The 27,018-nt window shown below is 50.7% G+C and overlaps 1 protein-coding gene across 4 annotated transcripts in view; it reads left to right on the top strand.

The window, feature by feature from the left end:
* The window catches only part of tek (TEK tyrosine kinase, endothelial), a 170,070-nt gene that overhangs the window by 100,718 nt on the left and 42,334 nt on the right, over window positions 1-27,018 (top strand). For all 4 annotated transcript variants that reach the window (XM_085991812.1, XM_085991805.1, XM_085991822.1 and 1 more), the window contains one exon: window positions 4,378-4,532. In XM_085991812.1, coding sequence (XP_085847938.1) covers window positions 4,378-4,532 — 155 coding nt within the window. The remainder of the gene's footprint in view (window positions 1-4,377; window positions 4,533-27,018) is intronic.

Below are 27,018 nucleotides of genomic sequence, written 5' to 3'. Positions count from 1 at the left end.
ACTTTCTCTGAACTGCCTCGAGAGCAAGTATATCTTTTCTTAAATATGGAAACCAAAACTGTACGCAGTATTCCAGGTGTGGCCTCACCAGTACTCTGTATAACTGAAGCAAGACTTCCCTGCTTTTATACTCCATCCCTTTTGCAATAAAAGCCAAGATTCCATTGGCCTTCCTGATCACCTGCTGTACCTGCATACTAAACTTCTGTGTATCATGCACCAGGACCCCCAGATCCCTTTGTACTGTAGCACTTTGCAGTTTCTCTCCATTTAGATAATAACTTGCTCTTTGATTTTTTCTGCCAAAGTGCATAACCTCACACTTTCCAACATTATATTCCATCTGCCAAATTTCTGCCCACTCACTTAGCCTGTCTATGTCCTTTTGTAGGTTTTCTATGTCTTCCTCACTCACTGCTTTCCCTCCCATCTTTGTATCGTCGGCAAACTTGGATATGTTGCACTCGGTCCCTTCCTCCAAATCGTTAATATAGATTGTAAAGACTTGGGGTCCCAGCACTGACCCCTGCGGAACACCACTAGTCACAGATTGCCAACCCGAGAATGAACCATTTATCCCAACTCTCTGTTTTCTGTTAGATAGCCAATCTTCCACCCATGCCAGTATATTACCCCCAATCCTGTGATTTTTTATCTTGTGCAGTAATCTTTTGTGTGGCACCTTGTCAAATGCCTTTTGGAAGTCCAAATACACCACATCCACTGGTTCCCCTTTATCCACCCTGTTTGCTACGTCCTCAAAGAATTCGAGCAAATTTGTCAAACATGACTTCCCCTTCATAAAACCATGCTGACTCTGTCCGATTAAATTATGCTTATCCAAATGTCCTGTTACTGTTTCCTTAATAATGGACTCCAACATTTTACCAACCACAGATGTTAGGCTAACCGGTCTATAGTTTCCAGCCTTTTGTCTACTTCCCTTTTTAAATAAGGGCGTTACATTAGCAGTTTTCCAATCTGCTGAGACCTTACCTGAATCCAGGGAGTTCTGGAAAATTACCACTAATGCATCCGCATCCTAGGATGTAAGCCATCAGGTCCAGGGGATTTATTCGCCTTTAGTCCCATTATCTTACCGAGTACCACCTCCTTAGTGATTTTAATTGTGTTTAGCTCCCCCCCCCCCCCTATAGCCCCCTGTTTGTCCAGTGTTGGGATATTTTTAATGTTCTCTACTGTAAAGACTATATTTGTTCAGCGTTTTTGCCATCTCCATGTTCCCCACCACTAATTTCCCGGTCTTGTCCTCTAAGGGACCAACGTTCACTTTAGCCACCCTTTTTCTTTTTATATAGCTGTAGAAACTCTTGCTATCTGTTTTTATATTTTTTGCTAGTTTACTTTCATAATCTATCTTCCCTTTCTTAATTAATCTTTTAGTTATTCTTTGCTGGCTTTTAAATGCTTCCCAATCTTCTATCCTCCCACTAGATTTGGCTGCTTTATATGCCCTTGTTTTCAGTCGGATACTATCCTTTATTACTTTACTTAGCCACGGATGGCTGTCTTCTTTTACGCCCCTTTTTCTCAGTGGAATATATTTTTCTTGAAAGTTGTGAAATATCTCCTTGAATGTACACCACTGCTCATGTACCATCTTACACTTTAATCTATTTTCCCAGTCCACTTTAGTCAACTCTGCTCTCATACCTTCACAGTCTCCTTTATTTAAGCTTAGTACGTTGGTTTGAGATCCAACTCTCTCACCCTCCAACTGAATTTGGAATTCAACCATGTTATGGTCACTCATTCCAAGGGAATCCTTTACTAGGACATTTTTTATTAATCCTGTCTCATTACACAGGACCAGATCTAAGATTGCCTGCCCCTGATTGGTTCAGTAACATACTGCTCAAGGAACCCGTCCCTAATGCACTCTATGAACTCTTCCTCAAGGCTGCCCTGCCCAATTTGATTTGTCCAGTCAATATGAAAGTTAAAATCCCCCATGATTATAGCTGTTCCCTTATTACAAGCTCCAACTATTTCCTGATTTATACTCCGACCAACAGAGTTGCAACTGTTAGGAGGCCTATAGACTTATGCCCACTAGTGACTTTTTCCCCTTATTATTCCTTATCTCCACCCAAACCATTTCACTATCCTGATCCTTTGACCCAATATCATTTCTCACTATTGCAGTGATTCCATCCTTTATTAACATAGCCACCCCACCTCCCTTTCCTTTCTGTCTGTCCCTCCTAATTGTCAAATACCCCTGGATGTTTAGTTCCCAGTCATGGCCACTTTGCAGCCATGTTTCTGTAATGGCCACCAGATCATACCCATGTGTAGTTATTTGTACCGTCAACTCGTCTATTTTGTTACGAACGCTGCGTGCATTCAGATAAAGAACTTTTAAATATGTTTTGTGACAATTTATTCCTGCTTTTACCCCCTTTACTACTTTACCTTTATCTTTATACATTCTGTCCCTTCCTGACACGCTCTGGTTTTTAATTCCCCCACTGCTACCTTGCTCTATTGCCTTCTCCGCTGACATTTTTATTTTTTGCTCTCTTGAAACCTCCCCCCCACTAATTAGTTTAAAGCCCTCTCTACAGCCCTAGTTATTCGATTCACCAGGATTCTAGTCCCAGCACTGGCCAAGTGAAGCCCGTCCCAACGGAACAGCTCTCTCCTGTCCCAGTACTGGTGCCAGTGTCCCAAGAAGCAAAACCCATTTCTCCCACACCAGTCTTTGAGCCACGCATTTAACTCTCTGATTTTATTTACCCTAGCCAAATTTGCTCGTGCACTGGTTAGTATTTTATATTTAAAGGGCCATTATTGACTGGGCTATGTGATTTCAGTACAGAATCAGAGCCTGCTTTGAGGAACTCAAAGATGCTAGTGTACATCATTGGGTGAGGACATATTGGGCTAGAAGTTGGCCTCCTTAGTGCCTCCAGTTATCACCCCCAGGGGGGTGATAACGGGTCGCTGACGACTTACTGCCCGGGCGCGGTGAGATGAATGACTCCCGCGAAATACGGCGAGAGGTTTGCGGTGGCAGTAAGACTTTGCCCAATGCTCTCCTTTGCCTGGAGTTTGTGACATCATTGCCAGTGCATCGCCCCAGACCTGACCTTCGGTTGCGCCCCCTGCAGCATCGCCAGGCGATGACGCTGACAGCTGCAGGAGGCGTTGTTCGGGAGGCCGGACGCTTCGGGGGCGAAAGTTAAAGGGGAGGTTGCCGAGTAAAGTACCTAAATTTCTGAAATGGTTTTGGTCAATTTTTTTTTACTTGTCCTGGGTCACGATCGATCAACCCGGCACTCTGCTGGAGTGCATGGGGCTGATTGGGCCAGATCGCAGCTGCCATCGGGGACCAGGTAACTGGTCCCAATGCGGAGCCTGCAGTGATGGCCCTTCCCTTTAAGGGAGGGAAGGAGCCTCGGATCACGGCAGCACTGCACGGCCCATTGTGCAGCACTGCACCACTACCACCCCACCTGCGTCCTTTAGCGCTCCAGGAAGGAAGTGGAGCGCTTGATTTAGCACTCCACTTCCTTCCTGGAGCACTAAGCCTAATCTTGTGAAAGCTGGGACTCGAGCGCTAAGTTTCCTTGCTTTCAAGTGTTTCCACCCCAAAATGGGGCGATAATGAATTTCACTCCCATTGGGTCCAGTTGTGATGCCTCCCTGTGGCTGAATAATTGGCCAGCATTGACTGTTTAGGCTCACACATGAGGTATGGCCACTTGGGCAAGGTATCGCAAAGGTCAGTTTCACCCACGCAACTAAGGAGTCATTGATCCCAACATGAACAAAACAAGAAATAAAAACAGAAAATACTGGAAATACTCAGCAGGTCAGGCGGCATCTATGGAGAGAGAAACAGAGTTAATGTTTCAGGTCAATGACCTTTCATCAGAACTGGAAAAAGTTAGAGATGTAACAGGTTTTAACCAAGTACAGAGGTTTTAACCAAGTACAGAGGGTTTAACCAAGTACAGAGGCAGGGAAAGGGGGCAAGGGAGGAAAGAACAAAAGGGAAGGTCTGTGATAGGGTGGTTGGCAGGAGGGATTAAATGACAAAAGGACAATGAACAAAACAAGGATTGTTTCCGCACTCTCTTAGCATATGGCCAGTGTTGGCCTTGAAATTGCTGGGTGGGGTTGAGTCCTCCAGCGCTAACCCTGCGGGAGTGGAAGGGAATCTCATTAGCATGGGGTGCAAGGGTTATTACAGCCACATTTATGCTGTCAGCCTGCCCGATGGACACAGGAACATGGCTGCATGCTCACACTCGCAGGGGAGCCCAACTTCTGACCCCCAACCCCTGCCCTTGTCACAGTTTCTTCATCAAAAATGATCCTGCTGTTCATAAATTCTATTTTCTCTTCCAGGTTTTAGTGATGTGCCTCCTCAGTTGATGAATCCCAGTGATAATATCGAGGTGAACACTGGAGTGACCTTGCATCTCAACTGTACTGCGACAGGACGTCCACTTCCAGTGCATGACAACATTCAACTCATAACACCCCATGGAAGAGAAGTTAATGTAGGTACTTTGGGAGAGCAGCAGCTTCCTCCAGCTCTCTCAATTCAGCACCCCTTGATGCACTTGCGTATTGATGCTTTGTGGGGTGGTGGGAGATGTGTTCACATCTGAAAACCCCTAGATGTTGAGCTTCTGATTTCTGACAGCTTGTATGGAGGATGGCACTGAGCAAAACTGAAATCTGAGGTCCAGTCAATGCATAACATCATTCTTTATCTTCCTGTGCTTTGACAATGAACTAAATAGAATTGCTTTCATGAACTCCACAGGTATGTTTTAAACATTCTGGGCTGGATTTTGTGAATGGAGATGATTTGGAGGCAGGACTGCTGCATGTCATGTCAATGTCCCGCCTCCATCCTCGCCTGACCAACCAGGGGTTTTCCCCTGATTGACCTTGTTAAGCCCGCCCTGCGGGCTCAGCAGGCCAATTAGGGAGGAAGTCACAGAGAGCACATCAATGTCAGACATGCTATCTGTCAAGACTTCTTGAAAGAAGAACTGTCAGCGCACAGAGGCGGGATGGGGGCAGGTTTGCCATCCGCCCCCACTTTCTGCTACTTTACCAGCAGTCCCACCTCCATACCCGCCTCCTCGGGGCTTGGAAAATCCAGCCCTATGACCCAGCTCTCTCATCTTACATAGAATTACATCGCGTCTACAGCACAGAAACAGGCCATTTGGCCCAACTATTCTAAACTGGCATTTATGTTCCACACGGGCCTCCTCCCACCTTGCTTCATCTCACTCTATCACCATATCCCTCTTTTTTTCCTCCCACATGTACTTATCTAGCTTCCTTTTAAATGTGTCTATGCTATCTTGTTTTCTGATGTTATGTGAATCCTAAATCTTCAATGCGATCACTCTCAGTTTGGTTCAATTGGTAGCATTCTCAACTCGAAGTCAAAAGGTCTTGTGTTCAAGCCCCCAATCTGCTATTTGAACACATGAACTAGGCTTATTGCATCATTGCAGCTTTAAGGGAGTGCTGCATTGTCAGAGGTGCAGTCTTCAGATAAGAACATAAGAAATAAGAGCAGGAGTAGGCCATTTGGCCCTTCGAGCCTGCTCTGTCATTCAGTAAAATCATGGCTGATCTACCTCAACTCCACTTTCCTGCACTATCCCCATATGCCTTGATTCCCTTAGTATCCAAAAATCTATCAATCTCAGTCTTGAATATACTCAACGACTGAGCATCCACAGCCCTCTGGGGTAGAGAATTCCAAAGATTCACAACCCTCTGAATGAAGAAATTTCTCCTCATTTCGGATCTAAATGGCCGATCCCTTATTCTGAGACTGTGACCCCCTGGTTCTAGACTCCCCAGCCAGGGGAAACATCCTCCCTGCATCTACCCTGTCAAGCCCTGTAAGAATTTTATACATTTCAATGAGATCACCTCTCATTCTTCTAAACTTTAGGGAATATAGGCCTAGTCTACTCAATCTCTCCTCATAGGACAATCCCCCCCCCCCCTCATCCTAGGAATCAATCTAGTGAACCTTCATTGCACGCCCTCTAAAGCAAGGTAAAATAGGTTAAACCAGGGACCCAGCTGCCCGTTTAATTGGTTCGGCTGAATCTAAAAGACCCCGTAGCACTTTTTGCAGCAAAGCAGGGCAATGTCCTGGCCAACATTCCTCCCTCAAGTAACACCTACAAAAAACAGGTTATCTGATCATTCATCTCATTGTAGTTTGTGGGGCCTTGCTGTGGATAAAATGCCTACATAACAACAGCAACTACACTTCAAAAAATAATGAATTGGATGTGAACCACTTTGATTGATGTGATAAGGTGCTGTATAAATGCAAGTTCTCTTCCAGATTACCCTGTTGTAATTACTCTTGTAGATTTACTATTTTTAATATTGAAAAAGGGAAAATTTGTTTTTTGAAGACCCCAGGGGTCATTGAAGTCCAAGGGGGAGAAATTCGGTATCGCCCCGTTTGGGGTGCAATTATCAGCGGGGCGCAAAGTTTAGCGCCTGACGCTAATTATCGCCTCCGACTACAAGCTTGGCTTCTATCGCTCCTGGAGGTGACTGGAGCACTAAATCAGAAGCTACACACCTCTCAAGGCGCAAAGGCCGAGGAGCGAGGCGCTAACTCAGAGCGCAGGTGAAGCTCGTGTGATGTCAGTTAGCGATGGAACACAGACACACTGGCACTGGCCAGTTCTTAAAGGGGAGGGTCGATCTTGCTCTCCATCCGCACCCTGCTCATTGCAGGCTTGAATCTCAGCCTGGAGAGACCTTGCCTAAATTTTCCAACCAAGGACTATGGAGAGGGTGAGCGAACGAGCTCAGCGCTTCAGCGACCGGACCTTGGAGGCTCTGGTTGGCGCGGTGGAGCGCAGAAGAGCTATACTGTACCCTGAGAGTGGCAGGAGGCCATTGCCGCACGACTATAGAAGAGTGTGGAGGGAGGTGGCTCAGCACGTCTCCTCCAGGAGCATGGTACCCAGGACACATACTCAATGTTGCAAAAAGTTCAACAACCTCGCTCGGGTCATCAGGGTGAGTGACTGTTTATGAAAACCTCTCCATCCCTCCATCTCAACCTCACTCTATGGCCAGAGGGTCTTAAAACCCCAATGCCCAACACTCATCCAAGACCTATGGCCCTCTCATAAAACACACACGCACATTCCACACCTTGCATACAGTAAAGGCTATTCAACTATGGGCGGCACATCAGGCAAGACCATGGCTGCATACAATAAGGGCTATTTAACTATGGGAGGCACATCAGGCAAGACCATGGCTATATATTTACTCAGACGCCGTCCTTTTTCTTGTAGGCCAAGCTATCTCATAACAGGAGACGGCAGCAACAGACGGGTGGAGGGTGGCCTCAGCTGCAACCCCTCAGCGATCTTGAGGTGTGCGACCACAGGATGGTAGCAAGCCAGGTGATCGGTCCCGTCGCCCCTGGAGAGGTCGACCCCATTCGGGACAGCAATGGTAAGGTCATTAGCTTTCTCTCCTCTCTCATTCCACTTGTCCCTCACAACACCAGCCTTTTACACTTTCAATCCAACTTACTAAATCGCTCCACTCCTTCCTCCCTTACTGCCCCCCTGTCCTCACGCTAAAGCCACTCTTGTACCTCCCTGCTTTCAGATGGTGATTCACCAGCTGAGGAGACGGTCCCTCAAGCTGCCAGTGGGAGTGAAGCTGCAGGCGAGGAGGAAGAGGAAGCCGGAGTATCAGCACCACCCTCTCCTGATGAAGCCCATGACCACACTGGGAACACGTTTTCCCTGGAGGGGAGCAGGGGGGAAGGGTCTGATGAGGGTGAAGCTTCAGGACCCAGCGGGCTGCAGCAACGTGATGGCGGTAGGGAAGCTTGGGGGGCCTTCTCCCCCAGAGGGAGAGTAGGCCAGCGAGTCCTGCTGCACTCGACACAGAGGAGGAGTGGCTCATCGCTGAAATGAACACCCAGCGGTGGACATGCACACTCAGCTCATGGGTGCAGTGGTAAGGGTGCCCGAAAGCATTGATGCACTGGCAAGGACTGTGGAGCACTGCGTTGCAGCACAGGCGAATACCAAGCAAATGCTTAGTGCTGCAATTCAGTCACTGGCTGCCATGATCCAATCTCAGTCTGCTCTCATGCAGTCTCAGATTGAGGCCACTCAAGCACTGACTGCTGCCATCATCGCTGGTTTGGATACATTTCCCCGGGGTTCTCACGCTGCCGCAGCAGGCCAGCAATTTGTGCTCCAGCAAATTGCTCCGGATGCTGATGTGCTGCCCCGTGGGAGTGCCAGTGTGTCGGTCGAGCAGGGAGTTGCTGTCCTCTCTCAAGATGACAGCATTCCTGCTCCCATCACTGTCTCTTCCCCATTGCACTTGCCACCGCCTGTAGCCCAGACTGCTGCTGCCCATGCAGAGTTGTTGCAGTCTGCAGCCGGGCCCTCCAAGCCCAGAGTTGGTCGAGGCTGTGCTTCAAGGGCATCTGTAGTCTCAGGATCTGACATTGAGCAGCCTTCCACCAGCCTTGCTGCAGCCACTGGGGCCTCATTACGGAAGAGCAGTAGGGTGGGAAGGGGGGGAAGTGCACAAGGGAAGGAGATCACCCTCGAAGGACAAAAAGTGGAATTCTGACAAAATGTTGCGAATGTTTTTATTAAAGGTCGAGGTTCATGTAATAACTTTTGTTAGTGTTTTGGCTATTATCTCCAGCTTGTGAGGACCAGTTATGTTAATTAATGATTTTTTGTGTTTGTTTCTATTAGTTTGTCATGAAGAAATGACACACACCAAGTTTGTAAAATAAAAAAGTTTTTTATTGGAATCATTACTGCCTTGGCCGGCTATAGGGGTTGCGTGTTGCTTTCCATCATGTTGTTCTCCATGCCAGAAGCCATTTCCTGAGTAGGGGCCTAGAAGTGGCTTGTTATCAGTCTTTGACGGGCGGCCTTGCAGTTTCAACTTTGTGGGCCTCCCTCCCGTCTTGGTGCTGCTGCTGATTATCCTCCTCCTCCTCCTCTGGTGGTGCACCAAGGCCTGATGGCATTGGCTGGGTCCTGAGGATTGCAAGATTATGAAGAATGCAGCACACAACTATGAAGAGGGAGACTCGCTCAAGCGAGTACTGCAGGGCTCCTCCTGAGTGGTCCAGACAGCAGAACCATTGCTTAAGGATGCTGATCGTCTGCTCAATGATGTTCCTGGTGGCGAGATGGCTCTCATTGTACCGTAGCTCAGCAGGGGTGCTGTCAGGATAGCGGGCATTGACAGCGAGTATCAGCTGTCTGTGGTCACAGACCAACTGGACATTTAAAGAGTGGAACCCCTTGCAGTTTCGGAAAACCTCTGCGTTCTCCTGCGGTGCCTGCAATGCCACATGTGTGCAGGCAATGGCGTCCTGCACCATGGGGAAGCCCAATATCCTCGCAAAGCCCAATGTGCGTTCATGCTGTTTGGCCCGGGTCATCAGGAAAGAGATGTACTGGCATCTCCTTTTATAGAGGGCACTTGTGACCTGCCGGATACAGCAATGGACTGTGAACTATAGATTCTGGAACGGTTCCTGCAGATTGGAGGTTAGCAAATGTAACCCCGCTATTTAAGAAAGGAGGGAGAGAGAAAACTGAGAACTACAGACCTGTTAGCCTCACATCAGTTGTTGGGAAAATGCTGGAATCTATTATAAAGGATGCAATAACTGGGCACTTAGAAACTAATAGTAAGATTGGGCAGAGTCAACATGGATTTATGAAAGGAAAGTCCTGTTTGACAAACCTATTGGAGTTCTTTGAGGATGTAACTAGTGGAGTAGACAAAGGGGAACCGGTAGATGTGGTGTATTTGGATTTTCAGAAGGCCTTTGATAAGGTCCCACACAAGAGGTTGGTGAACAAAATTAGGGCACATGGAATTGGGGGTAATATACTAACATGGATTGAGAATTGGTTGACAGACAGAAAACAAAGAGTAGGGATAAACAAGTCTTTTTCAGGATGGCAGGCTGTGACTAGTGGGGTACCACAAGGATCGGTGCTTGGGCCCCAGCTATTCACAATCTATATCAATGATTTGGATGAGGGGACTAAATGTTGCGAAGAGGATGTGAAGAGGCTTCAAGGGCATCTCGACAGGCCCAGTGAGTGGGCAAGAACATGGTAGATGGATTATAATGTGGATAAATGTGAAGCTATCCACTTTGGTAGAAAAAAACAGAAAAGCAGAGTATTTTCTAAATGGGGAAAGATTGGGGAATGCAGATGCTCAAAGGGACCTGGGTGTCCTTGTACATGAGTCACTGAAAGTGAATGTGCAGGTGCAGCAAGTCATTAGGAAGGCAAATGATATGCTGGTCTTCATTACAAGAGGAGTAAAGAAGTCTCACTCCAATTATACAGGGCCTTGGTGAGACCACACCTGGAGTACTGTGTACAATTTTGGTCTCCTTACCTAAGGAAGGATATACTTGCCATAGAGGGAGTGCAACGAAGGTTCACGAGATTGATTTCTGGGATGGCGGGACTGTCATATGAGAAGAGATTGAGTAAACTAGGCCTGTATTCTCTTGAATTCAGAAGAATGAGAGGGGATCTCATTGAAGCATACAAAATTATTACTGGGCTTGATAGGGTGGATGCTGGGAGAATGGCTGGGGAGTCTAGAACCAGGGGCCACAGCCTCAGGATAAAGGGTAGGTCATTCAGGACTGAGATGAGAAGAAATTACTTCACACAGAGGGTGGTGAATCTTTGGAATTCTCTACCCCAGGGGGCTGTGGAGGCTCAGTCATTGGGTATATTCAAAACAGAAGTCGATAGATTTCTGACTAGTAATGGCATCAAGGGAATGGAATTGAGGCAGAAGATCAGCCATGATCTCATTGGCGGAGCAGGCTGGAATGGCCTAATCCTGCTCCTATTTCTTATGTTCTTATATTGGCAATGTCCCCAGTAGTTGCTTGAAAGGAGCCATTGGCATAAAAATTTCAGAGCCACTGTGACCTTCACTGCCACCGACTGAGACGTCCTGGTCCTCAGTTGAGTCTGCAAATCTGGCTGCAGCAGGTGGCAGAGCTCAGTGACCACCTGCTTGCTGAAGCGCAGCCTGCACAAACGCTGCTCCTCAGAGAAATGAATGTAGGAGAATTGCTCCCGGAATACCCTGGGAGGGCAAGATCTCCTGTGCAGAGGCCTGTTGGCCCTCCTCCATCTGGCCATGATTGCTACTCTCTCTCTGCGTCTCTGATGCCTCTGATTCTGCAGGCGCAGGACAACGCCCCGAATTAGTGCAGCCCCCATAGTCTCTTGACAATCGAAGTAATGAAGGTTAAATCCAAAAGAACCTGCAAAGTGATGCTCAGTAGCCAAAACTACTTCACACAGTATTGACTCTATGCAGAAGTCTCTCTCTCTCTCTCTCTCTCAGAATCTCTCTCTCTCTCTCTCTCTCAGAATGAGTGGCACAAAAATGTCTCCCACAAAAAAGGCAGGAAGAAGGCGCCTTTAAATAGCGCCCGCCCCCCCCAGCCCCTCACCGACTGGAAAATGTTCCAGTCTCCCTGTCGTTGCCTGCGGCAGGCGGAAAGGGGGAGGGTGCCACTCAATATCCGGTTCGGGGTGCCACCGGGGCGTTGCACGCTTGACTGACATCATGATCTGCAGGCACAGGAGATCGGGACGGTAGAATTTTGTGCCGCCGCAAAAACTCTGGTCAATTTCACAAGCGTCGCAAACATCGTTGCGCCCGGGTGCTAGTTGCTTCATGCCTCATTAACGGGAGGTGCAAAGCAACCAAATTTCTCCCCCCCCCTCCCCAAGTGTTCACTGATTAATTAAATACTGAAGTTGTGGCAATTAAAGACAATAAACTCGAGGGGAAATGAACTGGTCATCGCCATAGCCAATAAATAAAGAAAAAACTTGCATTTATATAGAACCTTTTACAACCTCAGGATGTCCCAAAGTGCTTTACAGCCAATGAAGAATTTTTGAAGTGTAGTCACTGTTGTAATGTAGGAAACGTTGCAGTCAATTTGCACACAGCAAGCTCCCACAAACAGCAATGTGATAATGACCAGATAATCTGTTTTAGTGATGTTGGTTGAGGGATGAATATTGACCAGACCTTCTGTGTTCCTCTTCCAATGCAATCTTTTACATCCACCTGAGAGGGCAGACGGGGCCTCGATTTAAAGCCTCATTCGACAGTGTAGCACTTTCTCAGTACTGCACTGGGAGAGTCAGCCTCAAATTCTGTGCTCAATTCTCTGGAGCGGGGCATGAATCCACAACCTTCTGACTCGGAGGAAAGAGATACCCACTGAACCATGACTAACACTGTTAAATTCAGGTTTAAAGGTGAAACAGTGCCACCCATGATAGGAGGACTGAAAGGTCTGTATAATGGTAAGTATGGATACTTCACTATTTACTGACAATTCGTTGGCTCCATGCTGGTTTTGCAGACGTAAAACAGATGTTTGTGTCCAATATATGCAGCATATGCATGCACATTCCATGCCAGATTGGCCTCTGCAGCTCGCAGGCAATGAGGCCCAATTTTGTGTGAGCCTCAGGCCTCCGGCTCTTGGTGCAAGCTCCCAGTGCGCCGACTGTTTGAGACTCGAACAGTCCGAAATGAATTTCCACCCCTTAGTCTTCAGTCCCCGCCTGCAGCGCCGGGAGAGAGAGATCAACTTTAATTAATTTTCCAGCCTGCATTCTGGCAGCTAGACATTTTCAAAAGACAGTTAAGGAATATAGGACTAGGAGTCGGCTATTTAGCCCCTCGAGCCTGTTCTGCCATTCAATGAGATCATGACTGATCTGTGACCTAACTCCATATACCCGCCTTTGCCCCATACCCCTTAATACCTTTGGTTAACAGAAATCTATCAATCTCAGATTTAAAATTAACAATTGACCCAGCATCAATTGCCGTTTGTGGAAGAGAGTCCCGAAGTTCTACCTCCTTTGCGTGTAGAAGTGTTTCCTAACTTCACTCTTGAAAGGTTTGGCTCTTTTTAGGCTATGTACCCTAGTCCTAGACTCCCCAACCAGTGGAAATAGTTTCTCTCTATCAGTTCTGCTTAATATCTTGAAACTTTGATCAATTCACCCCTTAATCTTCTAAATTCCAGGAAATACAACATTAGTTTGTGTAACCTCTCCTTGTAAGTTAACCCTTGGAGTCCAGGTATCATTCTGGTAAATCTACGCTGCACTCTCTCCAAGGCCTATATATCCTTCCGAAGGTGTAGTGCTCAGAACTGCTCACAGTACTCCGGGTGTGGTCTAACCAGGGTTCTGTATAGCTGTAGCATAACTTCTGCCCCCCTTGTGTTCTAGTCCTCCTAGATATAAAGGCCAGCCTTCCATTAGGCTTTTTGATTATTTTCTGTACCTATTCATGACATTTTAATGATTTTTGTACCTGAACCCCCAAGTCTCTTTGACATTACAACAGTGACTACACTCCAAAAGTACTTCATTGGCTGTATAGCACTTTGGGACGTCTGGTGGTCATGAAAGGCACTATATAAATGCAAGGCTTTTCTTTTCTCTCCACTGTTTCTAGCTTTTCACCATTTAGAAAGTTCTCTGTGTTCTCCTTTTTAGGTCCAAAGTGGATGACCTCACACTTGCCTACATCGAAATCCATTTGCCACAGTTTTGCCCATTTGCTTAATCTATTAATATCTTATTAATTTTATGCTTCCATCTACACTGTTTACAATACCGCCTATTTTTGTGTCATTGGCAAACTTGGATATGTGGCTTTCTATACCATCATCTAAGTCATTAATAAATATGATGAATGTAAAGTCCGCGCCGCAATAATACACGGACTTTGGGAGAACAGTTTAACAGGTACTTCACTGAACAGGAGGGCACTCTTTTTTTGTTTGGACCCAACAAAAAAAAACCAAAACAAATTGGACTGTAAATAAACAAAAGTTCAACTAAAACTTAACAAATCAAATTAAAATTTGTTTTCCGGGTTGATGATGCACTCCAGTCCCTGCGGTGCCCACCGGTCGCGGAAATACTCAAGCGTGCCGGCGGACACCGCGTGCTCCATATCCAGGGCCACCCGGGCGCGAATATGGCCGCGGAAGAGAGGCGGGCAATGTGGCCGGACGACCCCCTCGACCGCCCGCTGCCTGGACCAATTGATGGCTCTTTTAGCCAGGCCCAGCAGCAGGCCTACAAGGAGGTCCTCCAACCTGCCCGCTCCCCTCCGCACCGGGTGACTGTAGGTCAAGAGCGTGGGACTGAAGTGCAACCAAAAATCGAGGCGCAGCCCCTTCAAGTAGTGAAAGAGGGGCTGCAACCTCTCACACTCGACATAAACGTGAAACACCGACTCCTCCAGGCCGCAAAAAATGCAGGTGGCCTGGGAGTCCGTGAACCTACTTAAAACCATATTGCACGGGACCGCTCCGTGCAACACCCTCCAGGCCAAGTCCCCGATGGAACAAGGGAGGACTCCCACGTAGAGAGCCCTCCATTGGGGACCTCCACCTCCGCCGGTCGGCAAGACACCACGCCAAGGCGTGTCCGGACGGCAGACGAAGCTGGCAAAGTGGAGAGTGTGCAGGAGCAGCCCGTACATGAAACCCCTCCGCGCGGAATGAAAAGGCACGGAGGGTATTTCCTCAAGATGGCTCAAGTTGTGAGGCGTCGGTTCCCGATGGGAGTTTTGGGGCCGGGCGCCGATGAGGAATTCCGTCCGAATGGGGGTAAGCTCGGATGGGATCGCCCCACGTGCTTGAGCCGCCTCAATACACCTAGTGGAGTCGGGGCCCAGTGCCACTTTCACCGACTCGATGGCTTCGACCGCGAGCCGGATGTTAGCCCAGGACAGGCGTCGCGCCCGCTCCTCCGCCATCGAGCAGGTCCCTGACTCTGGTCACCTTGCCAGGCACAGCCCTACCCTCCGCCAGCCGCCCGAACCCGCGGTCGTGGAGGTGCGGATTTCTGAGCAGCGGCTCCTGACGGGGGAGAGCTCCGCCTGGAAGCGACGTAGTTCCAAACCCATAGCAGTTCCTGATAGAAGACAGGCAGCTCCCGCAGGCCGGCACGCCTGCAGCCCACTTTCACAAACAGGAGCTGCGTGTCGTAATTGAGGCTGTGCAGCTGGCGGAAGGAATACGTCGCCAGCGCACACCATCTCGGAGGATTCTCGACGTACAGGTATCTCTGCAGCGTCTGAAGACGGAAAGTCGCAGCCTGGGTGCGAAGGTACACCAGTGCCTGACCGTCCTCCCTAAGCAGGAGACTCAGAACCGCGGCAGAGACCCAGTGCTTCCTTTTGTCCCAGAAGAAGTCAATGAGCTTCTTCTGCATCTTGGCGACAAACGCAGGGGGAGGGATCAAAGTGACCAACCGGTACCATAACATGGCGGCCACCAGCTGGTTTATGACCAGCGCTCGACCCCTGTAGGACAACACTCGGAGCAGTCCTGTCCAGCATCCTAGGCGAGCGGTGACTTTGGCCTCCAGCTCTTGCCAGTTCGCCGGCCAGGCGTCCTTGGCAGGGCTAAGGTAGACTCCCAAATAGAGGAGGTGTGTGGTGCTCCAGGCGAAAGGCCTGAACTCCTCCGGCAGGGAGTCCACCCGCCACTGACCCACCAGGAGTCCAGAACATTTCTTCCAGTTGATCTTGGCGGAGGATGCGTCCGAGTAAATCTGCTGGCATTCCCGCATCCTCCGCAAGTCAGCGGGATCCGTGACCGTGAGGAGCACGTCATCGGCGTAAGCTGAGAGGACAACCTCCACGCCCGGCCCTTGCAAAGCCAGTCCTGTCAACCTCTTCCGCAAGAGGCGCAGGAAAGGCTCCACGCAAACGGCGTATAACTGACCGGACATGGGGCATCCCTGATGCACCCCCCTCCCGAAGCGAAGGGGCACCGTCAAGGACCCGTTAACTTTAATCAGACACTCCGCGGCGGCGTACAGAAGTCGGATCCTGGCGACGAAATGCGTCCCGAACCCGAATGCGCGCAGAGTCCCGAAGAGATACTCGTGATCCACCCTGTCGAACGCCTTCTCCTGATCCAGGGAAAGGAAGGCGACCGATAGACCAGCCCTCTGGGAGTGGTGGACCAGGTCCCGGACCAGATGGATGTTATCATGGATGGTCCGGCCCGGGACTGTGTAGGACTGGTCGGGGTGGATCATGTGGGCCAGCACGGTGCCAAGGCGAGCAGACATGGCCCTGGCAAAGATTTTACAGTCTGTACTGAGGAGGGAGACCGGGCGCCAGTTCTTAAGGAGGCGGAGATCGCCCTTCTTAGGCAGCAGGACAATGACCGCCCTGCGCCAAGAGAGGGGTATCTCCCCGGTCGCCAAACTTTCCCCCAGGACCCGTGCGTAGTCGTCCCCCAAGACGTCCCAGAACGCCCTGTGGAACTCCACGGTCAGCCCGTCCACCCCCGGGGACTTTCCCCTGGAGAGCTGGCGGAGGGCGCCGGTCAGCTCCGCCAGACTTAGCGGAGCGTCCAGTTTTTCGGTGCCCTCCGGGCTGACCTTCGGCAGGTCCCCCCACAAAACTCTGCGCGCATCCTCGCTGGACGGATCCGGAGAGAACCGAGCCCCGTAATAGGCACGGGTCTCCGTGCTGATTCCCTCCGGATCCAAGACCAGAGATCCGTCGTCGGCCAGCAGCCCCAAGAGCTGCTTACGGACCCCCCGTCTTTTTTCCAGCGAGTAGAAGAAGGGAGAGCCACGGTCCAGGTCCTGCAGGAGCTGGATCCGCGACCTCACGTACGCGCCTCGCGACCCGACGAGCTGCAGGTCCTTCAGCGCGTCCTCCTTCTCTTCGTAAACCTTCCACAGGGCCAGGTCCTTCTCCAACCGCCCGACCCGGGCTTCCCGCCTCTTGGTCGACCCCTTCGCGTACTCCTGACAGAAGAGACGGATGTGAGCCTTGCCCACGTCCCACCATAGCCTCAAGGAGGGGACGCCCCCCCCCCGCTTCCTACTCCAGTCGGCCCAGAACTGACGAAACGAATCCCGGAACCGCGCGTCCTACAGCAGCAGGTTGTTAAAATGCCAGTACGTGGACCCCCCCGTGCGCGCAGCGGAGCGAGCTCCGCCCACACCAGGTGGTGGTCCGTGCACGGCACCGGCCGCATGGAAGCCGCCGGAACGCAGGAGATGTACGCCCGGGAAATGTAGAGGCGGTCGATTCTGGACCTTCCTCCCCCAGACCTCACGCTAGTGAAGGCGCTGGAGTCGGGGTGGAGATTTCGCCAGACATCCACCAAGTCAAAGGACCCAACCAGGTCCCTCAACTTCTCCATCACCGCCGGGCTTCGTGGGGGACCCGAACGGTCCCTCGCCTCGAGGGTGCAGTTAAAATCCCCCCCGAGGATGACGCACTCGCCCGCGTCGATGGAGCCCAAAAGAGCAGACACTTCTTCGAAGAAGCGCACTTGCTGCGCACTGGTCTGAGGGGCGTACACGTTCACTAGATGGAGCGGCACACCCCCCAGGCGAACAGTGACCTGGAGCAAGCGGCCCGGCACGTGCTCCTTGACCCCCAAGATCTCCGGCTGAAAATGCGGGGCCAGCAAGATAGTCACCCCGCTGGAATTGTTGGAGAATTGTTACCGGCACCCGGCTACCGACCATAGAGCACATATACCAGAAACGCTGTCTACGGAGGTCACGGTCCATCATCAAAGACCCTACCCACCCCAGCCACAGTCTGTTCGCCCTCCTGCCATCTGGGAGACGCTACAGATGCATTCGCACCCGTACGACCAGATTTAGGAACAGCTTCTTTCCCAGGGCTGTCATCCTACTGAACTCCACAAATAAACTCTAAAGCCTGCACATCTGCCAATGCACTTTATTATGGTTATATATATGTTAATATACTACAAGCCAAATGTATGTTGAATGTTTAAATGTCTTAATCCAAATGTACACTCTCGGGAGCCGCAAGCCTACATTTCGTTGTACTGCACTTGTGCACTAACCATGACAAAAGTTGATTTGATTTTGATTTGATCATGCTGACCCCTCCTTGCCACTCCAGGAGCCACGTGGCTTCGTCTCCCGGAACGGTGTGGGTTTCTTGCAGGAAGCACACCGCATACTTCCCGTCCCGAAGGACCAAGAAGTTATTGAATCTGCGGCGCGCCTCCCTGCTGCCGTTGATGTTGAGGCTGGCTGGTTATTTTCATGTCAGAAGCATAGTGCAACCTCTACCTACACCTAACGGGGGGAGGGAGCGCAGCCGCTGGTCAGCCGTCACTTCCTCAGCAGCCCAGTGAGAAACATTCTGAGCCGACGCAGCTCGAGCGGGTCCACGCCCTCATCTGCGCCCATGATTTTAACGGCGGCACGGACAGACACGATGAGCAGCGCCAGCTCCGACCACCTGTCGAGGGCCAGCCGGATCTTATTGTGCCGACCCTGGCACGTGGCCATAATGTCCCAGAGTTCCCTTACGGGAATGAGGAGAGACTCGGCGAGGGGCATGAGTTCATCCAGCGCCTCGTCGACGGTGGAGTCCAAATCGTCCTCCGTGCCCATCATCGAGTCCCCATCCTGCTCCAGGGGGTCGCCACCAGCGGCCGACCTGTCCGTCGCGCAGTGCGCAGCGAACGGCTCGGCCGCACCAGCCGGCCCCGCCTCCGCCCGGACCCCACCCCCAGGATCGGCGGCAGAGGATTCCTCCCTGGGCTCCTCTAGGGGCGCCGGGCCAGAAGACGGCGGCGGTTCAGAGCTCCCCTCTGCCCCAGATGCCGGAACGACCGGAGAAACCAGGGAGAGAACAATTCCCAGCTCCTCCACTACGTCCGGCACCAGAGACGCAGCCACGGGGCCATCCTCCTCCCCGCCACCAACCTCTGACCCAGCTGGTGGGGTGTCTTGAATTAAAACCTCGGCCAGGTCGAGCAGCCCCTGAGAGATGTCCGGGTTGCATTGGGCGAGCTCATTTTCTTCAAACTCGCCCGACCCGGACCCCAGGCCGCCCGACCTGGCGAGGGGTAACGGCACAGATAAAATGTCAATTTCCGCGGGTTGATCCGCGACCCCCCCCACGGGCAGGGTCTCATCCCCATCCCCGGGAGGCACGTGCCGGACAGACACATCTGCCTCAGCCTCCCGAGGGACAGGCGACCCCTGCCGATCGCTGGTGATGATGACAGCAGGGGGGGGAGGGGCGCAGTACCCACGGCGGGCGACGACTCCCCCTGCTCGGAGGGACCTTCCTCCTCCCGGTCCTCCTCCTCTTCCAGGGGGTCGCGCCTTTTTAGCACGGAGGGAGCGAGGGAGACCTCCATGTCTGCAGAGGCCTCCTCCTCTGCTCCCTCCGGCGGAGCAGGTTTGTCGGGTTCCTCGGGCCCGAGCCTGGCCGCAGGTATTGGCATTACCGCTGCGGTGGTTGTGGCCACAGGCTCGGGCACGAGACCCCTCCCATTCGCGTCTGCCCCGATCAACTCCACGAGGAGCGCGGGTGTCAGGGACTCTAAGTTTAAGGGCCAGCCCTCCACGGGGGGACCCGCCCTGAGGTGTTTTGATTTTCGCCGCGCCTTCCTTCCACCCGGACGCGCTCCCTCCCCCCCGCCGGAGGCCTTGGTGGCATCGGCCTCCGACCGCACGTCGGTTGCTCGGGATGCGCCGACAGACCCGGGGGGAGGAGCGGCGGTGGCGCCAGCCTCGGCTGCACTCGATGACCTGGCGGCCTTGGAGGCAGGGCAGTTTTTTCTGATGTGCCCCACCTCCTTGCAGGCGTGGCACCGCACACTGTCCGACGTCCAGAAGACGCGATAGGCGGTCCCCCCGTGGAGGACGACGAAAGCCCCGTTGGTGTCCTCCTCCCGCGCCAGCTGAATAAAGAGCTGGCGCCGGAAGGAGAAGACGTGGCGAAGGCTGGCTTCCCGGAAGCCGAGCGGGATGGGTGTGATCCCCGACCTCACCTCCCCGAGTTGGCGTAAGTGGGGGAGGAGGAGCTCACCAGGAACAAAGGGCGGGACGTTAGGAATAACCACCCTCTGTGCGGTGGCCTCAAGGGGGTCCACCGGCAGGAAGGTCCCGCCCATGGTGAGCCCCTTGGCGATGGCCAGGGACACCGCCCGCTCCAACCCCAGGAAGAACACAGCCCTCCCGTACATTTTTGAGGCGGCGAGGATGGCTGAAGGGCCGACAACCGCAGCCATAGCCTTTACACACGCCTCAATTGTCATTGTGGGGTGGGTGTAGCTCTTCACCCCAAGCTTTTTGGTTATTAGTGAGAAAGGTGACGGGGCGGCAGAAGCAGCGGGGGCAGCCATGGCTGTGGCTGCCACCGCCGCATATGACCTAGCTGGCCCCGCCACCGGCAATGAAGCAGACGCCATTATGGGGTGGTTTTTAAAAAAGAGCTACACTCACCCCAAGTCACAGGCCTGAAGGTGTTAATGGCCTCGGGTTATTTTAAAGTCCTCCCTTGAGCAGAGGGAGCTGTTAAATTGAAGGCACACCTCTTCCCCCTTATTGATTGGAATTGGGAGAGGGGCATTCTCCCCTCTACTCAAGTGGCAATCAATAAAAAGATTAATAGAGGTGCCTCTTGCGAGAGAGAGAGAGAGAGCAGAGAGAGACAAAGAGAGGGAGGGGGGGTGGGAAGGAGGGAGGCCGCAAGGGCAGGGTTGCCACTCAGGATGGTGGGTGGGTGTCGGTAGGGATGCACTCTCCGATGGAATAAACAAAGTCTCTGTTGGTGGTCTTCTGGCAGGGGGAGAAGATGTCTTCGCCTGGGAAAGCTGGAGATGCCCAGACTCAGTCCTGCACCAGGTCTTAACAACGTTTAATGGAAATTAACCACTTCACTTAGGCAGCTCCAGCTGTCCCAGGCCAGGCAATAGAAGGGGGTGTTTGATAGTGGTGTGTGTGGCCTAGTGTTCTACAAGAGACACACACACACACCCCTTGGTGTTCCGGTCTTCTTTCCTCCCCCCACCTACAGTACAAAGTCTTTTGGAGAGTGCACCAAATAACACCCACCTGCAAATGTTCAGTGAAGATGTTATCCTTCCCTCCTTCCAATCAGTTGATGGTGGGTGTTGGTTGTTGCTTCTCTCCCCTCTCTCCCTCTCCTGGAATGGAGGCCAATTTGGGGAGGCAGTGGTGGAAAGGCCTCTCCTCTGGTCGGTGTTGGCCTCCTTTTTCCCTCTCCTCTCCTCTGTCCTCTCTCTCCAGGCACTTCAGTAGTTGTTGTGGTAGTTGTTGTGGTAGTGGTGGTCTGTGGTTTCTCCTTCTCCTCCTCTCCCTGGTCAGGAGACCACCACTTTCCACTCTCCTGGTTTGGCTGCTCCTTCTCCTCCTGCTGGCTGAGGCAGCTCTAACAGGAGGGCAACATCAGACTGAAATACAGAAGCCTGCTAGGGCCTTTTATACAGGGGTGGTCACTGCCAGTACTGCAGTCTAAAACCAGTTCTTCCCTTAAAGGTACATACACAACAATTCCTCCCCTTTTAGATAAATAGTACATAACATTCATTTAACAACTAAATAATAACTAATTACAACTTTCTGGATATTATATATATCAACTGAAATAATCATTTATAAGTTCAGTCTTTGAGGAGGCTTCCTGATCCTGACTGGATAGCGCCTTTCTCGAGTATCCTGTTCTTGCGGCGAAGCTGATTCTGGTTCATGGTCACTGGTTGGTTCGTCAGCTTCCAATACCACTGCTTCTGAGGTAGACGCAATCTGTACTTCAGGTTGATTACCAGGTGCACCTTCTCGTGGCACGGGTTTGGCTTGTTCCTGTGACTCTAGAATCTGGTCAGCATGGCGCCTCACAATGCTCTCTCCAACGTCCACTGTGTACATTAGTGGTCCCTGCTGTGTGCATATCGTTCCTGGCTGCCATTTTTCTGTTCGGTAGTCGCGGGCCAAGACTGGTTGCCCTACCTTGAAGCTCCGGGTTGGCTTCTCATTTACGTGCTGGAATTGCTTATCCTCAACATCTCATCTTATGTTTGGTTTGAGCAAATCCAGGTGACATCTTAGCCTTCGGTTGAAGAACAGTACGGCTGGAGCTTGGTTGGTTACTGCATGTGTCGCATTCCGGTAAGCAAACAAGAAACTATCCATCTTGTGTTGTAGTGGTATGTCGTCATTATACATTGCCTTTATTGCCTTTTTAAAGGTCTGAACAAACCTCTCAGCCAATCCATTTGTGGCTGGATGATATGGGGCAGATGTGTAATGTTTCACCCCATTATTCTTCAGGAACCGCCGGAAATCCTCAGACACAAACTGTGGCCCATTGTCGGAGCAAATCTGTTCTGGCAACCCATTCCTGGCGAAGATGGTCCTTAGGACTGCAGTAGTTTTCTCCGTGGTGGTGGAGGACATTTTAATGACCTCTGGCCATTTCGAATGGGCGTCCACAGCGATTAGAAACATCGAGTCCATAAATGGACCAGCAAAATCAATGTGTACCCGTTGCCATGGAGATGAGGGCCACTCCCATGGATGTAGCGGGGCCTGTGGTGGAGCGTTTTGGACCTTCTGGCATCCTGTGCATCTCTTGGTCATATCCTCAATTTCTTTATCGATTCCCGGCCACCACACAAACGCCTTGGCTAGGCTCTTCATTTTTACCCCTCCCAGATGAAGCTCATTGAGCACTCTATCTCTCAACTTGGGTGGAATTACCACTCGGGATCCACACATCAAGGTTCCCCGGCACACTGACAGCTGTTCTCTCCTTGGCGAGAATGCTGGCAACAGTGAGTCGCCATATGCTGGCCATCCCTTCACCGTCAAATCGTAGACCCGAGAGAGTGTCTGGTCATTTCGGGTTTCCTTCTCTATACTCGAGCTTGTAACAGGCAAACATTCGACTATGGTCGCATGGAATATCTCAACAGGGTCCACTGCTGGTGTTTCTTCTACCATAGGCAACGGTAGGCGCGACAGCCCATCAGCGTTTCCATGCTGTTTCGTACCCTTGTACTCTGTCGTACTGATGTGCCCCTAGAAAAAGTGACCATCTTTGCAGCTGTTGCGCCGTCATCACCGGAACGCCCTTCTTTGGGTTAAAAATGGAGACCAGGGGCTGATGATCAGTCAGTAGGGTGAATTTCTGCCCGTGCAGATAGTGATTGAACTTCTTCACCCCCCACACCAGGCTGAGGGCCTCCCTGTCAATCTGGGTGTAGTTACGCTCGGCTGAGGTTAGCGAGCGCGACGCAAAAGCTATTGGCCTCTCTGAACCATCACGGAATTTGTGTGACAGTACCGCTCCAATGCCGTAGGGTGACGCATCACATGCCAACCGAATCGGTAGTGTTGGGTTGTAGTGGGCCAATACTTCTTTTGAAGTGATTAGGCATTTACATTCCTGAAAGGCACGCTTACACTCATCACTCCATTTCCATGTCACTCCAGTTTGCAGCAGGGTGTTCAGTGGGTGCAGAATTGTAGATAAATTCGGCAAGAACTTATGGTAGTAGTTCACCAACCCGAGGAACGACCTCAGTTGCGACACATTTTCCGGTGTTGGAGCCTTGACTACAGCCTCAATCTTGTCCGGCGACTTATGCAACCCTTCCTCATCAATCATGTGGCCACAATACGAGATTTGTCTCCTGAAGAACTCGCATTTGGGGCGGTTGGCTCGTAGCCCATATCCCTGTAATCTCGTGAGCACCTGCTTCAGGTTGGCAAGGTGTTCATTGTCATTTTCGCCCGTAACCAGGATGTCGGCCAAATAACACTGGGTCCCCGGGATCCCTTGCAGGACTTGTTCCATTGCCCTCTGCCAAATAGCCGGGGCCGATGCTACCCCGAATACCAGTCGATTGTACTGGTAAAGGCCTTTGTGAGTGTTTATCGTGAGGTATTTTCTAGGTGCTTCTTCCACCTCCATTTGTAGATACGCTTGGGCCAGATCAATCTTTGTAAAACGTTTCCCTCCAGATAGTGAGGCAAAAATATCTTCTATCCGCGGAAGTGGATACTGTACTGTGTGCAAGACTGGGTTCACAGTCACCTTGAAGTCCCCACAGATGCGAACCTTCTTTGGCTCCCCAGGCATGCTGCTCAATGCTTTCTTCATTACAGGAACAATGGGTGTGGCCCACTCGCTCCAGTCCACCTTGGACAGCACACCCGAATGCTCCAGACTCTCCAGTTCAGCTTCAATGGCACCGGTCTGGCCTTGAAAAATTTTGGGTTTGCGTTATCCTCAATCTTTATGGTTGCCTTTACTCCTTTTAGAGTCCCAAGTCCTTGTTGGAACTCCTCTTCCGCGTCAGATAAAATTTGTGACAGATGTCCAGGTGCGACGTCATCATCCTTTTTGTCAGTCACAGTTAACGCCAGAATGGAATGCCAATCCAGTTGTATTTTTCGGATCCATTCACGTCCCAATAATGGTGGTCCTCCATCTCGTAGTATATACATATATAGTTTCTGTGTTTCCTTTCCGTTATATTCAACTGGCACCCTTATTTTTCCTCTGGGGTAGACCTTTTGCCCCGTGTATGTCTTCAATACAATGGACGTGTCCTTTAAGGGTATGTGTGAGAATAGCCGCTCATAGTCTCATCGATTCATGACAGTTAGGGCTGATCCTGTGTCCAATTCCATCTTTACTGGGGACCCTGCTATCATGAGGGTGACCCAAATGGTTCGGTGATCTTCCTTTGCGATCACGTGTAACTTTAGACAACTTAGTCTCCTGCTCCCGGAGTCCTTATCACTCTCCTGATCTTCCGAACTACTGTCTGTCAGTTTCTTTACTTTCCTGTACTGTTCCTTAGTAGTTCTTGTCGTGTTGGTTTTCTTTCCCGACCTGCAGACTCTTGCTATATGTCCCATTTTTCCGCATTGCCTGCATACTTTGTCCTTAAACCAGCAGTCCTTCTGCTCATGGGTTGTTCTGCCGCAGCGATAGCACTTTTCTGCTCCATACGCCATTTCGTTAGCGCTGTATTCTTATGGTTTCTGTTGTATTTCCGCAGCTCCCCGTGCTGCTGCTTCATAGGATACTGCCACGCTGAAAGCCTGTTCTAGCGTCCGGTCCTTTTTTGAAAGTAGTCATTTCTGGGTTCCTTCACTCTGGAGCCCGCAGACAAACTTATCCCGCAAGGTGTCTGCCGGTCCTGCTCTGAACTGGCAGTGCTTCGATAACTTGCGTAGTTCCGTAAGACAGTCAGCATTGCTCTCATCTTTGTGCTGGTTTCTTTTATGGAACTTGAATCTTTCTGCTATCAGCAGCGGTGTAGGGTTTAGGTGTTCCTGTAAGGTATTAACAATCTCCTCAAAACTTTTCTCCATTGGTTTAGCTGGGGTAATTAAATCCCGCAATAGGCCGTACGTACTCGCGCCCATCAAATTCAATAATACCGACGCCCTCTTTCCATCGGCCACCTCATTTGCCTTGCAGTACACTTCAATTCTTTCCACATACGTGGTCCAGTCTTCTACCTCGTTGTCGAAAGCAGTGATACTGCCACTTTTCGGCATCTTGGGTGATTTAAAATGGTGCCTCCCGTGATTTTTCTTCTTCCCCAATGGAATAAAATGGCGCCTCCCATGCTTTTCCTTCTTCCCCTTGCTGCCGCACTGCTCCTAGCATTCTATGGGGTAATGGCGGCGACCCGCGGCTTCGGCGCGTCTCGCTTTCCTTCCCCCCCCCCCCCGATGATTTTCTCTCCGCTGCCCAGTTCTTGAGCACCTGTGCGCTTCACCCTCTCTCTTGTTTTCTTTTCCCGGCGACGCTGCACAGCCCGTTTTGTAGAGCCGCTCGATCGAGCTTGAGCCCGCCGCAGTCCGGAAGGGTCAGCGCACTACCTGCTACCAGCACGATTTGCTGGAACACCTTAACTGGGGAGCCAAGCACAGCTCTCCACAGTCTCTCCCGCAATTCTCCGAACACCGATGAATTCTTTGGGCGGTTGCCCGCGGTCGACGCCCGTTGCTCAGACTACGACCTCCAAGAACCCTCCTCTCAGGGCGAGATCCCCGTGAGATGATGCCACACTCAGGTGCGTTCGAAATTACTCGTCGCCACTGTAAAGTCCGCGCCTCAATAATACACGGACTTCGGGAGAACAGTTTAACAGGTACTTTACTGAACAGGAGGGCAACGTCAGACTGAAATACAGAAGCCTGCTAGGGCCATTTATACAGGGGTGGTCACTGCCGGTACTGCAGTCTAAAACCAGTTCTTCCCTTAAAGGTACATACACAACAATGAATAGTTGAGGCCCCAAAACAGATCCTTGCAGGACACCACTAGTCACATTCTGCCAATTAGAGTACCTGCCCATTATCCCTACTCTCTGTCTCCTGCCGCTCAGCCAATTTCATAACCAGGTCAATAATTTGCCCTGAATTCCATGAGTTTCAGCTTTAGCTAACATTCTCTTATGAGGGACCTTATCGAATGCCTTCTGGAAGAACCTATAAATAACATCCATATTCTCCAGTCCACTACTTTAGCTCTTCAAAAAATTCAATCAGATTCATCAGGCATGACCTACCCTTTACAAATCCATGCTGACTCTCTCTGACCAGCTAAAAATGTTCAAGGTGTTCAGTCACCCTATCCTTCATTATAGACTCTAGTAATTTCCCAACAACAGATGTTAGGCTAACTGGTCTATAATTCCCTGGTTTCCCCCTCTCACTTTCTTAAATAGCAGAGTGACATGCACAGTTTTCCAATCTAAAGGAACGATTACTGAATCAAGAGAACTTTGGAAGATTATAGTTAGGACTTGTGCAATGTTCTCACCTACTTCCTTTAAAACCCTACGATAGAAACCATCTGGTCCTGGGGATTTGTCACTCTTTAATGACATTATTTTCTTCATTACTGTTATTTTGATTACATTAATTTTGGTGAGTCCCTGTCCCTGATTCAATATTAGATCCCTTGGGATGTCCAGCATGCTATCTTCTTCCTCTACTGTGAATACTGACGCAAAGTAACTATTCAACATGTCCGCCATTTCCTTATTTTCATTGACAATATCACTGTTAT

Source organism: Somniosus microcephalus, chromosome 1, assembly GCF_052327205.1.
Source record: "Somniosus microcephalus isolate GS21.2 chromosome 1, FLI_Smic_1.0, whole genome shotgun sequence".
Taxonomy (NCBI): Eukaryota; Metazoa; Chordata; class Chondrichthyes; order Squaliformes; family Somniosidae; genus Somniosus; species Somniosus microcephalus.
This window is presented reverse-complemented; position numbering and strand designations above follow the sequence as displayed.